This window comes from Melozone crissalis, unplaced genomic scaffold (assembly GCF_028551555.1).
Source record: "Melozone crissalis strain CALT ecotype California unplaced genomic scaffold, PUWL_Pcris_2 ptg000004l_1, whole genome shotgun sequence".
Classification (NCBI taxonomy): domain Eukaryota; kingdom Metazoa; phylum Chordata; class Aves; order Passeriformes; family Passerellidae; genus Melozone; species Melozone crissalis.
In genome coordinates, this window is record NW_026535782.1 from 32,124,715 (window position 1) to 32,139,533 (window position 14,819).

Sequence of the window (14,819 nt, forward strand, 5' to 3'; positions counted from 1 at the left end):
TTTTAATAATTGATATTTATTATTAGTGAAAGTTGCACTGAATCCCTTCCTTGCATTTAGTGAGAAGTCATGCAGAAGTCAAATTGAAACTTCAGATGCAGGCACTGAACTATCTGACACTGTAATTGAGGAACTGCTGTTTATGTCACACTTGTATAATTTATTGCACACTGTTCAAAGTAGTAGTTGACCTGGCTGGAACTGGTACTGCTGGAATTGGTACCTGCCAACCTTTATTATGTTGCCTGTTCAAAGAAAAAAATCCTCACAATTTTGTCCTATTTTACTACATTTTTCCTGCTGCTTTCTTTTGTTAGATGACTTTTCTTTACAGTCTGAAATATAGACATGGGGCATGTATTTTAGAATGGATAAGGATGACTGCTGTTAGGAAGTAATAAAAACTTCATTCTCTTTATTTGGGTCAATGTGACACTTGTTGTCTTTGATAGGTACTTTTTATGGTAGATAGCAGTATCACCATCAAGAAAACAGAGCAGTAAGTATAGCTTTTGTTATGTGTGATTACAGGTGTGAGGCATCTTTCTTCCTGCTCATCATTTGACGTAGCTTTTTTCCCTTGTGAGTTTCTCTTACTTGAGAGACCTCATCTGTAAAGGGTAAAATAAGATATTCTGATGTTGTCTTGTACTATGAAAACTCCCTTAATTAAAAATTACCAAAATGTTTGAATGAAAAAGTAATTCATGATTACCTTGGGGGCTCTGGAGCCCAGAATGAGAAAATGATTGCATGTTTCTTCAGTTAGCAGGGTGCCCTTAAGACTACTGTTATTTGTGAATGTTCAAATGTTAATTTGTTTTTGATTTTCCCACATCGTTGTGGTGGTCCTGATAATATGAGTTAGCTCTTGCAGCTTCTTTTCATGAATTGAGAGAAGAAAGGGAAAAAAAGAGTTTATTTTATTTATTAAAAAACCCCAAAACCCAAACAACAAAAGAACTAACCCAAAAGACCCCAAAAAAACCCAGTATGGTGACCTGAATACTTCCTTTGTTTTGTGATCATTATCACTGTTATTTCTTGTTTTATTGTATTTGTGTATTTCTTTTGGCTGTGTAAGGGCATTTAGGTTCTTTATTCTACTATTGTAATTAAGCTATCCCCAAAATGTTACCTGACTCATCTGTAGAGGAATATACACATTAAAATATCTCCAGATAAACTCTGTTGTCATGTTTTTCCCTGTTGCTTCAACTTTCAATTATTTTGCATCATGGTTAAAGAGCTAGTGTCCCAAGGATAACTGGTATATGCTAAGATCCAGTTGATTCAGCTCCTTTAAATGTTATGGGAGGTCTATAAATGATGGGTGGCCCAAAACCCAAAGTCACCATTCTATTCAAATAAACATACAAAGAAAGTATGTACAAGACCTTTAACTCTTACAGGAGCTTGGCTTTGTGCCATGCTTCTGACTTAATGGAATGACTGATTTCAGGGTTGCCTGGGGCCATAACCACAAATAAGCATGTGTATCTCTGAGGTCATTGAAACCAATTTTATTATTTTCAGACTTACTCGAAAAAAGTCACCTGGCTTGATTTATAAATAAAATTCCAGAATATCAGCCTACAGAAGGGCTGTTTTAATTAAAAACTTTCACCTGTTTTGTTGCCCTGTAATATTAAATTAACAGCTGCTTGTGTCTCTAGAAAGACTGTTTTATCTTTCTTAAAAGTTGATGTTAAGCATTCACTGTAAGGTTGGGATTTAAGTTGAATGTCTTAATTGAAATAAGTGAAATAAGGCTCATATTCAGCGCTGCTGCAGTTCCAAGTTAGATTGCTGCAGGGGTGGGACTTCCATCTTCCAGTGAGTTGGAAAACGTGATGGTGAAACTTTCAGGTTTCCTATGGACTCCCAGTGCCTCTTAGGAGCCAGAAGCTACTTGTGTTCCACAACAATTTCTGCGTGCTTTTGTCCTAAAACACTGAGATGAAGAAGGAACTATAAGGGGCAATGAAGTTGATTTGAATAAGGTGTTTATGGCTGATTATGTTCATCATCTAGGTAATTTTTTCTAAAATAGTTGGATAGCAATATCTTACTCTCTCAGTATTTCTTCAGATTTCCTTGAAAGAAAGTGGCGGCCTACACTGAAACCTTCATAGGCCTTTGCTGCCACTTTGTCTTAGTGGATGGTACAAATGGGTTGCATAGCTGTAATTATTTATTGGCTATGTCATAATTAATTTCTCAGTTTCTTTGTGTACCACAGCATGTGAGGAACTTGGGAAATTTATGATGCATACACAGCACTGTATTATTCCAAACAACTAATTTCCTGTGGTAAGAAATAAATCACAAATTCCTGATTATTTTGCAGCAAGATCAATGCAGAGCCCCAGAAAGAGAAGCATGTCTGGTAGAGTAGAAACTGCTTATTCCTTATACTATTCGAGGTTGATTTTATTATACAGAAATAATACATGCTGATGTTTTATATGGCCTGGCAAACTATAATTTTCTTCATGAAATTTTCAGTGGCTTACCGTGCTAGGGAAGACAGTATATAGGGCTCCTGAACTCTGAAGAGGTAATCTTCCCCTAGCTTTGTAGGAAATAGTACTTGCTTAGTTTATGTAAAGATTCAAATGGACCATTGCTCTTTCTAAAATGGTACATAAAGCATGTGTTTTATATATCATCATATATCATATAATATCATACAGCATTATATATCATATCATATGTCTTCATGCCCTAACAGAAAAGAATCTCACTTCAAGCTCAGACATGTGAATTTGAAGCTACTTCTCTCCAAGGTGAAATTCTGCATTTCTTGTCTTCTCACATATGGATAGAAGATACTTGAAGAGAATATATTTGCCTTGTCAACAAATGCAAGACGTTTTAGGCTTTTTTTCTTTTTGAAACCTGAAAGTGCCTGCTGACCTTTCCAAGGCAGCCTGTTCTTTGATTCATTTGGGTCAACTTCATTGCACAGAGTTGCATGTTTTTCTCTTAATCTACCTGGGGTTTTCCCCCCATGTTTGGAATTTCTTTTTATTGTGGTCTCAAGCATCTTCCTGCTTTGGCAAGAGGAGCAGAATTATTACTGTTCTTTGGCAGTGCTGGGATTTTGAAGAATAACATACAATTTCTCTTGTGATAAAATGCTGCATGAATTTTAGTCTCATGGACCATTTTTTTTTAAATAAATTCTACTGAAAGAAACAAACCACTTACTTTTTAAAACTTTCATAAACCTTTGTGTGTGATCAGCTTTCCTCTGTGGGTCTCTCTAGGCAGAACTTAGAGCTGTCATTGTCTACAGGCCAGTGTTATGAAATACCATCATGTTTTGTGGCACTTGGGTTTCTCTCATCTGCCAGGAAAAAATGCAATCCTCTGTTGTGCTGCTGTCAGGGGTGGTTGTACTTTAATGTTAGAGTGGGCAGTTAAGCCTAGCAGTTAAATATTGTTTTGATCTTCCAGAAGATCTTCAGACCTTCATTTATAGAATGGCTGGTGACATAAAGCTGCTTGGAGGAAAAAACAAACCGTAAAGCACAGAAATCACTAGTGGAGAGGAGTGCAAGTGCTTGGCTAGTGTAGAACTAGAGAGACTTGAAAATCTGGGATGTTTCAGTTAAAAGCTTCCTGCTTTTGTGGTTCAGCTTGACTTAGCTCTAGTTTTATTGTCAAGAAAGGTTGATCAGTTTTGTGATTCAGGTAATGACTTCAGTTTACCTGAATTGCTGTCTGAGATCCTTCTTGCTAACTGCCTGCCTCCTGATAGCTGTTCTAAAACATAGAAAGGAATGGGGTTTGGTTGTTTTGTTTTTATGCTTGTAAGTTAAAAAAATGTAGAGAAAGGCTATAAAAGCTTATGCCAATTGCAGTTGATTGTAAAACCTGCTGGTTTCAGTGACATAAAGTGCAGGTTATTCCAATACCAATGTGAACTAATAGAGCAGAAATCCTGTGTGTTCTGATAACATATTTCAACTAATTTGTCATTTTCTGCTTTTTTACCTCAGTCTTTGACTGCATACTCGAGAGTACGCTTGCATATAATGGTAACTGTAAAGCACATTTTTATTCCAAAATAACTGTGATTAGTTATCTCGATGTCACTCCCAAACTGTTGCTTGCTATCTGGGTGCTCTAACCAAGCAATTCTGAGAAAATAGAATTTATTTTAAATATTGCTATGGTTTCAATTTCTAGTGTTTCACAGTTTCTATGGCATGCCACAAAACTTGTTTTACTCTTGTGAATCCCTGCATCTCTATAAACTATTGAGGCACAAAGGTGAAACAAGTCAGTAAAAGTAATTTCAGCCTTTTTCAGTAGGATTCACACTTTCCAAATGAGTGGGTGCCAACTGCTCTGTTAAAGTACATTTTTGAAGGCCATCCCACAGTGCCCTCTGTAAAGATGCTGAAGAGTAAAAAAAAATGTAGTTCATTCATAGAATCATTAAGGTTTAAAAAGATCTCCAAGATCATCAAGTTCAACTTTTGGTGAAATATCACCATGCCTACTAAACCTTTTCACAGACTGCCACCACGTCTACTTATTTATTTAGTACTTCCAAGGATGGTGACTTCACCACTTTCCTGGGGAGCCTGTGTCAGGACTATGCTGAACAGTCTCTCTATTCACTAGAAGTCATTACACATCTTCCCATGAACAAATATTGGTTTTAATTATCTGGGTTGTTTTACTTTTCTGTGAGAATTTGGTTTTCATAGAAATTGATTTTGACATAAGTCTCTAGCAAGTTCTTTTTTTCCCTGCTAAAAATATAAAATTAAAAAAATGTTTATGGGAATTTGTCTGACGTGTCTGTGGCAAAGGCTGAAGATAAAATCTAACTCCATCACAAATGCTTTCTGGCCCTCTATATATTATGTAGGAATTTTCGTGAATAGGAAGGAAAAGTACTTTTTTTTTTAAATTTGGAATCCTCTAAGAAGGTACTTGAAATATTTTGGTTGATTCACTGGTGAGTAAACTATCATCACAAAGAAATGTAAGCCTCAGCTATATGTTAACATTTCTTGCTGCTTTTCCCATCAAGCTAAACTTGCTTTGCTTTTTATGTTTCCTTGAGACTATTTCACTGAAATGGCAGTACATCTCATGGTTCATGATAGTGTAGCTGGACTTTGTAGCTGACACAGAATAAATTTTGGTAATCCTCAGGGAGGATTCCCTTGCCCCTATTATTATTTAATATCTGCCTTTGAAATGGGACTGTGACTACAATCATCATTGCTTGCATATCAGGCAAGTTGATAAACTAGACTCGGAAGATAGTAGTGACTTGAAAGACAAGTGGTGTCTGGTTTCTTAGATCAGACTGATTTCAGGAAAAAAAGATTCTAAGCAGAAGTTGCTGTCTAAAATCGGTGCCTTTTATAGTGTGCTAATATATTTGTGGGCAATCTTTTATGTACATAATTGGGTAGCTTGTGAAGGCAGTTATACTAAAAATGGACAGTACTGCAAGAAAAAATATGCAAGAGTTCTAGTTCCTTGCCATACAAAATAGCCTTTTAAAGCTTCAGCATCAATATTTGCAAGATACCAAAACAGAATAACCTAAATGGAAAATGCTTATTCTGTACAGTATTATTAAAATAAACCCCAAACCCAAACAATCCATGCCACAAATTTGCTAACATGATACCCTTTGGGTAGGAAAGGTGATACAGGGTGTACAATTGATGTGTGTCAGAACTTTAGTTTTATGCCTTTATGTATCCTATAGTGGGGCTGGAGGGAAGGAAGAGGATGCTTCTTGGTGATGTGATAATTTTGAACGAGCACATGTCTGATAGTTTTAGTGTGGCACAGTCCAAACTTGCAATTCTGCGGATAATTTAAGTCAAGGTGGGTCTGACTGTTCTCTGAATCACTTGATTCTTGCAGTGAATAACATGAACATGGCAAGGGATAGCTGGGTTTTTTTTGTGATTGGGTTTTTTCCCCTCTCCACCAATATGGATATTTTTTCAATACGAGTTCTAAAGACAGCGTGAAGGTTAAATTGACCTCTGTGGATATGCATGTACCAAATTGTTTTCACTGATTAGATTTTGAATAATATTTTTCAGTTAAACCAGTAAAACTAAGTTTAGATCAACCCTTGTTAATGAAGGGTTGTTTTACTGCTAAAATAAAAGACTTGAAGAATGAAACTTACGCACTAAAACCCTGTTGCATTTTTTTATCCTTCATCCCTTAAAAAAAATAAGAAAAGGAGAGTGTCTCTATGTTGTGTTGTGGTTCAGTGGTTTTTCCCTCAACTTATTATTTCTTTATTTGGATGGGAACATTTTCCTGGTTATTCTCTTCAATGCTGCTTACCTAAAAATAAAAATCAAAATTAGAACCTAAAAATTTTTTCAGGCTTTAAATTTAGAGTACGTAAGAGTCATGGGCTTAGGCACAATTCTGTACAATCTCCTCAAACTTCCTGAAAATGCACTAACAAAAATAGATTAAATACAGAAAAAAATAGTTTTGCTGAAGTTAAGCAATTTAACTTAATTTTCTCCACAGTGTGCCACATACTGAAAAAAACCCAGAAAAGTGAATAGTCATGGGCTGTTCTATGACTGATGAACTCTTTTTTATACTACTACAGTATGTGTGTCTCTGTTTTCAGATAATGGCTTAAAATGTGTGTGTCTTGGAAGGGCTTTATGTATATTCAGAAGGTGACCTGTCAAAAAAGTACTTTGATATCCATACTCTTAATTAGGATAAGAAAATCAACATTTTTACTCTAATTGCTAAAATCTCAAGCCTTTAAATATCTATCCTTTTACTGTCGTGAGTGGCAAAAATTATTTATGTTTAATTTTTTCAGTGGGAAGTGGGGAAGAGAAATAATGTGGTGCCATATTGTACTGCAGAACAGTAAATCCAATAAGGCCTGCTGGACCCACTTTTATAATCTAAAATAGATTTGAAAAGGGCAGTAGGGGTTCCAGCTATGAATTCTAACCATGCTTCAGAAGCTGACATTACATACATGTATAAAATAAACAAATTGTGAATTATTGCTAGGCAGTTGTTTCGCACAGAAGAATGTTCTACAGAACAACTTCAGATGTATATTTGAAAGAATATTTATGAGGTAAAAGCAAAGTATCTTGAAGTTTCAGAAGCACACAATTAGAAATTTTGTGTTGTAGGGTGTAGTTGGGAGTGAAGCTAGCTTATAAAATAGCTGTGAGAATAGCAGGAAGCATTTCCAATGTGGGAATGAAAGTATCTTTTCCCAGACCTATGGTACATCCTGTGGTGAAGAAACTCAGAGGGCAGAGGCAAAGACAGGAGCTGTTCTTCTCCTTATGTTTTTATCAGCTTCCTCTGAAGAGGACACTGATGGTGTCCAATTGTTCAGCATATGAAGGTATTAATTACTTCTTTCATTTCCCTCCATTGTGTTTTTTTTTTAATCTGTGCATGAATAATCAAATAATACAATACCAGGCAGTTAGAATTAATTAGGGTTTCAAATTTCACATAGTCCATCTTTTAGTGTTTGTTATGTCAGCTAAATCTTAAACTGAGGGGAGTGAGGTGCATTTAGGGTTAATATTAAGGCCATATTCTTTTCCCATAGGAGGATATACATAGAAATGGAAAGTCTTATACAATGGAGAAGGAGATCAAAACCTTTACAGTTAGCTTTTAAAATATTTATAGGCCAAAAATTTTAAGGCCATCTCGACCTTCTTGTAACCAAAATTTTTTGAACTTCTAGTTACATTAAGATTTCAAAGCTCTCTTAGTCAATGAGAAAATCAATAGATGCAGCATGCTTCAGTGTAGTTAAAGCAATTCCTAATAGCATTCAGTATTATATGTAAGCATTGCCACCACTTCCTACTTTTAAATAACATTCTGCGTCGTTAGTTGCAGAATTATGAAATTTAAAAGTATGCAGCTGGGGGGCTGCTAGATCATAGCCAGTCACTGGCAGACAAAGTCAAACCACAGCAGATAAAGTCATTGGTGGAAATAAACAAGGGACAAGTTATTGCTTATTTTAAAAGATCAATTTTTTTTAAAAGACATAGTGCAGTACAGAAAAATCTTTAAAAGTTTGTGTGTCTTTATACTGTGGTATAAGACTATAACCTTTGTGTTCTTACTGGTTTTCCTTGTGATTTTACTGTTTTGTTTTCTTTAGTATTTTTGTGTCTTTTTTTGGCAGTGACTGCAATCATCTAAGGGTATAGTTACAGTTGTCTCACTCATCCATCTTTCCACTCTGTTTATATCTAATTCAGGAAAGTCTCATCCAATAAAGTTTTACAAATAAAACACTATTTACAGACCTGTTACTTGTAGCTCCTGTTTGTTCTGGTACTAAACTGTAGTTGGCTGTAGAATTACTTTTACAGTCCAAAATATAGAATTAATATAATCATATGTTAACATATTTTCCAGGGATCCTGCACTAACTCTGTATAGAGTTAATAGCTTTCACTAGTAATTACCTAAGATAAGAAAATTATTTTAAAACTATACGTTGTCTTCAGTGTTTGAACTCTGAGTTGAGCTCTTTCTATACAATTAGAAAATTATTATTGGCAGAAATAAACTAGATACAATGTTCTAGTAAGCTAATTTCCCCTTTGTGATGTTATGTTTTCCTTTAACTTGTTTAAAATACTACTTGATCCTAGGTGTTTCCATCAATCTCTATGTACAGACCCATGCTCCGAGCCAGCTAGCACCTCAGGATCCTATATGTCACTTAGCTAGTTGTTGCTTTCTGAAAACACCTGAATTATTACATTTTCCTTACAGATTCACCTAAGAACAATTTTTCTTAAGACAAACCAAAAGCTGCAACTTGAAACTCAGAGGATGCACAGATTTTGGTCTCCTGCAGATGTCCCTTGTTGATATACACTATAAAGTTTTGTGGTTTGGGGTTTTGTTTTTGGGTGTTCTTTTTTTAGTGGGTAGTGTTATTTTGTTGTCATTTGTGGTGGGTCTTTTTTTTTTAATTTTTTTGTGAGGTGGCATGGGTAAAACTTTACTACCTGCTGTATTTGAAGGTAAATTCCACTTTAACAACTGAGAAAGATGAACTTTAATATAAAACATGTCAGATATAATTGTCACCAGAATTCTACCAGAATGGCAAATAGTTCCCTAGAGTCTGTAATTAAACATTTAGATGAATGTGTTTTCATGTACTTAAGGTTATTACTTTCTTAAGACGTCTCTGCTGTTAAGTGATATTTTCTGACTTTTACTTTATCCTGTCAATACAGACAATGTATGTGTGTGTATATGTATATATAGTAGTCTCCAGGAAAGTATGACAAGCTCTACTTCCCTGCTTTCTGACCACCACCTGCGTAACAGCCTGTAAGTAATCTGCAGGATTTACTTGGCTGCTGAATGTTTTGGGGATGTGAAGTTGTTTGTACTCAAGCAAGTAGGCTCTTGGCTGTGTTTTCAGTCTTGTTGTCTATATAAGTAACATATAGTCTTGAAAGCATCCTCAGGGTGTCTCATTAATATCCACTGTAAAAATACCCTAGGGTATTTTCCTATTGCTATTCAAGAAAAAAGCACTAAATTAATACTGTTTAAAAATGACTGAGGAAAAACAATGATGAACCTCCATGTTCAATGTTGCCAGTCCATCACTGACTATCTATTTTATGTGAGAGATGTCTGGTCAATGGCTTCCTGCATGCACAGTTGGGAATTTTCGTTTTCCTTTAAAATATGTTGTCTACTTCAAATGCTGATGGTAATTTTCAGCATATGGGGACCATTAGCAATATTGAAGCTGAATATAAGGCTTAACTCGTTAAATCACTTTAGAATGTCACATCTGTTTTTTTACCCTAGTGTTAACACCTGGATCAGTTTAACACCAGCACAGAGGTTTAGGACATATATAATTTTGAAAACATCTGGAACTTTTTTGTGTGTGAATGCATGTATATGTGCACGTGTGAATGTATCTCTGGCATTTTTAGGTTTGATGAATAAAAGCTTAGTGAGTCGTGCTCAAGGTGTGTACTGACCTGTGGCAAATATGTGATTTATGGCAGGAGGCAGAAGCATTGCTTCAGGGATTAGAAATGATGATTTTGTCTTGACAATTTTTTTCTTTCTTCAGCTGTTTCTGAAGAACTGATAACTGAATCTAATTCTTACCTTTCCCCTGCCCCCAGCATGTCCATTTGTTGTGTACTGAGTAAGATAGCCCGTTCTCCTGGGATGTGTGAAATGGGCAGGCATTGCAAATTGAAGAAAGCAAGTTCCCTGCCTGAGTGTGCAACCCTGTTCAGAGGCTGCTTGGAAGTAAAATGCCACTTGTGTTGGAATTTTGAGAAAAGACTTTCTGAGGTGACCTGCGGCCTTTTAGCGAGACCAGAGTTTGCAGCTCTGGGGAAGAATGATGAGTTGCTTCGCTTATGCCCATTAGCGAAATTGGACTAATTTGTAGGACATAACCTCAAGGTAAACTGTAAGTGAAGCTGGAAGCAAGGCTAATACAGCATTTTGTAATTTCCTTTATCCCAGAGTCTCTTCCAGAGCCAGCACTTAATTTAATTTTCTATCTGCAGAGAGTGAGGGTGGCTGCTAGCACAGGAGGCTTTACTGGAGACAAGCTGGCACTGCTACCAGAGTGTGAGGAGGTGTTGGTTTCAGAATTTCTGCTGGAACTGGAGACCAAGCAGGGTAAACGGCTTGGTGGTTCAGTAACTAGAGAAAAAACAGAGCCTTGCCACAGCCAGGAGCCAGAGCAGCCCAAGCCCTGGGCATTGGGCACTTCCCTGGGGACAAGGACAGGCTGGGATACAGGTTCAGCTCAGCAAGACAGACCCATGTCAGGATAGGGCCTGAGGAGCTGGAGACTGACCCTGCTGAGGTGTCCCTGGGGCAGGGGCTGATGGCCTTGGGAGACTCACATGGGGTCCCGGGCAGCATTGGGGAAGGCTTTGGAGACCTGACATGAGGTCCTGGGAATGCGGGCAGGGTGTGGGAACCTTGGGAAGGGGGTCAGGCTGTCAAGGCTCATTAATGCCCTTGGAACCATAAGGAAACCATACAGAAACAAATTCTAACTTTATTTAAAATTTTGGTCTATAGAAAATACAGCATTTGATGTGACTAAACACTCAGTAAGGTGGAACTATCGGCTTCTGTATTCTTCATGCAGATGGGCAGGTACTAGAATCTGTTGCATTTACATGTGCAAGAAACTAGGAGTATTCTAGAACTGCTTGCTGAAATCTGTACCCAAATACAGTTTGATCAATACTGTATCTTCAGGGCTGCCTTTTGACTTTTTGTTGTGCGCAGGACTTCTTTCATTATATGTTTCTTTGTTTTAATTTTTAATATGGACAGGTCTAGACGGGAAAGGATCAAGGATGCATGAAATTTGTTGCTAAAGCTGTGAATAAGATTTGACTGAATTAATCCTTTTGGAATGTACACTAGGTTTCTTTATGATACAAACAGTTTACTTTTGGTGGAGATGAGTTCGATATGAGTGTCTGCTGCATGAAAACTGTCACCTTAGAGAGAAGGCGAATAAATACTAAAAGCTACCATTTCCTGGGAACAACCTGGGGACTGTCTGGGCTCTTTGTAGAAAAATGCTTTGCCTCGGCGGAGGTTGGTTGTGCTGGCAATGTTGTTGCCACTTACTTTTTTTATTGTTTCCCCAAGAAAAATCACTTTTACAGTTCAGGGTTTGAACTCTAAATCCTGACATCTGATAGCCATTCTTAGCCTTTGGGAGCCTGTTGTCTAATATATTATGTTTTCCTCAAAGAAAGGACTCTGTCTTGCCTGACACCTGCTTTATTTTTGCCAAATTCCTAGTTTTCTGATAGTGGTTCTGAGAGTTATACTACAAATGGAAATCACAAACAGAGGAATTAGGTTTCAAGAAAGGACAACACAGAAGGACAAGATAAATAATGTGGGAACAACAATCTTGTTTTACTCCAGTGTTCTTTTGTGACTCTCCTAAAATGAGAAAAATGTGTGTGGGGTTGGGAAAACAAATACAGGCAACCTGATACACTGCATAAGCAGAAATCAAAATGAAAATTTTAAAATATTCTAAAAAGCATCATCATATCTTTAAAGGATTTAAGCTGACCTCTCTATGACCTCTATGGGCTCAGAGACAAAAGGACATGCTGAGAGGAAGCGTGTCTGAAAGCATTACAGCAGGATGCTCTGGACAATGGAAATGCTGAGCTGTGTGGTATTTGGAGTATTTGCATGGAGGTTCTGTGGTGCAGTATATCAGTTTTGAGCATTTTTCATCCCAGAACAAGACAACATTCCTGAAATGAATACCACAAAAAAAAAAAGGGGGAGGGGGGGGGGGCGGGGGGATTTGCTCACAGGTTCTAAGGAAATGGAGAATGTGGCAGGAGTATTGGAATATGAATTAGTCATGCATTTTAAATGTGGGCTTGAGTTTCACACCTTTTTTCCCTTCCTCGTCTGAATTGAAAAGTTATTAATTATAGAAGGGTATTTATTGGTAAGGCAGATAGGGGTTTTGAAAAGAGAACGAGATAAAAATCATATCTCTTGTTTGGTTTTTTGAATAGAAGAGTCTTGAGTTGGCTGGATTCTTAATTGCCATAATAAAATAAATGTTAAATATGGTAAGCTCGGTAGTAACAACAATGCATCTTTAAATAATTGCTTAAATACAAGTAACTAATTAAATTCTAGTCATCTCTTTGCACTAAGCAGGTCTCACACCTTCTCCCACTGCATAAATTTAAATGCAAATCTTTGGATTTGTACGAACACTACGGGAGACAGATTTTTACAGTAACGAATTAGACTTGGAGACTGCTAATGGCTGGCATGAGTTCTTGCCAGTGTGGTTGTAAGCATAAATGCTGAAAGCTGCAGTGTTCGATTGTTTTTTTAAATCAAACTGACAGACTTGAGTTCATAAGCTAATACAATGTAAAAATGTTTTCTCCCTCAATTGGAAATACAGGAAATTTAAAAAGAAAGTGTATTTTTGTATGTGAAATATTCTGCTGTCTTCAGCAAGGTGTTGCAGGAAATGTTGTAAGTCAAAATATGCACAAGACAATTATACAAGGCCCGTCCAGATGCAGAAAATTGCTCACTCTTAACAACTCTATATTTATTGTTTACCTATGTTAGCAAAATCCATTCCAAAATCTAAATTAAAATTTCAGTATAAAGTGACAGTTGGGTTATTTTTTTCTGATATACTGGAAGATCCATTGTCTCAACAATAACATTTGCAAGATTTTCATATTTCTTTTACATTTTAATTATAACTCATCAAATCTCAACTGATTACTCCTGGGTTAGACTCAGAAGAATGTCACTGAAGGGTGTTTTAATTTAACAGAAACAGTGTAATGTCTGTTTCTAATGTTTTAAAAGCCAATTTATATGGAAATTTTGCTCTAGAAGGAAGTCAATAGATACGTAGTTTTTAACACCTCCTGTTAAAATTCAAAACTTGAATTGAAGCAGCACCAAAGCAATGTCATTTTTTTTCATGTAGCAGTGTGATTGCATTTTCACAGCCTTTTCATTTGTAGCCATTTTCTAGTGTTAAAATGAAGTTTTTGTTTGTCTTTTGTAGTCGAGCTATCAAGACAAACCAGGACCTTTTACCCGAGACGCCGTGGATCCATATCTTCTACAATGACTTTTGGGGGACCCTGCTTACTCACAGTGGGAGCCACAAGTCCTACAGACCTCTCTGCACACTTTCCTTCCGCATTAACCATGCTCTTGGGGGAATGGACCCATGGGGCTACCACCTTGTAAATGTCCTCTTACATGCTGCAGTCACTGGCCTTTTCACAAACTTCTCCAGGATTCTCTTTGGCGATGGGTACTGGACCTTGATAGCGGGCCTGCTGTTTGCATCTCATCCCATCCACACGGAAGCCGTAGCAGGGATTGTAGGGAGGGCAGATATTGGAGCCTGCCTCTTCTTTCTGCTTTCCCTCATGTGTTACGTGAAGCACTGCTCTACCAGAGGTTCCTCACCAAGTACTTGGGGCTGGATCCTGGGAGCAGGGCTGTGTGCAGGATGCAGCATGCTGTGGAAGGAGCAAGGAGTGACTGTTCTGGCCATTTCAGCCGTGTACGATATCTTTGTATTTCATCGACTGAAAATGCATCAGATCATTTCTGCTTTATACAAGGTGAGTCTCCTTTGCAGTAAGCTATTTGTGAGGCACCATTCACTGTTAAACAGATGCTAAATGTCTTTTTGAGTACGCAGTAATTCTTAGTAGTTTAGTCGACTCCCAGAAATAAGCTCAGATGTTTAATGCTGAAAGAACATTTCAAGAGCTTTAGTGTGGTCTTTTTACATTTTGTTTAAACAATGTTATTAGCCATTGCTATTACTCGATGCTGAGGATGGGTGTTTTCAATTACTTTCCTTACTTCCAGCAGCTCCCTCATTCTGTTTGCTGTCAAGCACTGGATATCTGAGTCAAGCACTGGATATCTGACTGCCTTTTGCAAAGAATTCATTCGTGCTCTTATCCTCTTGTATCTTGCAAACTCAGCTTAGTTTGGTCAGGCGTGCAAGTTCGGCAGCCGATATTATCAGCTTTGCTCCCTGAGGCAAAGATAAAACTCTTATTGTTCTAGTTTAACAGAGATGCATAGGACTTGGTGCATGCCTTTGACACGTATTTTTTTCTTCACCTAGTATTATTGCCTTAATAAAATAGGTATTTCCAATTTTTTAACTTCTTCCCCAGAACAAACAAGTTCTGCAAACAAATAAGCAAACAAAAAAACTC

The 14,819-nt window shown here is 37.1% G+C and overlaps 1 protein-coding gene across 1 annotated transcript in view; it reads left to right on the forward strand.

Moving 5' to 3' along the window:
- Positions 1–14,819, forward strand: part of TMTC2 (transmembrane O-mannosyltransferase targeting cadherins 2) — a 232,694-nt gene that overhangs the window by 87,004 nt on the left and 130,871 nt on the right. The window contains exon 2 of the mRNA XM_054277726.1: positions 13,637–14,207. Within this exon, the coding sequence (XP_054133701.1) occupies positions 13,637–14,207 (571 nt within the window). The remainder of the gene's footprint in view (positions 1–13,636; positions 14,208–14,819) is intronic.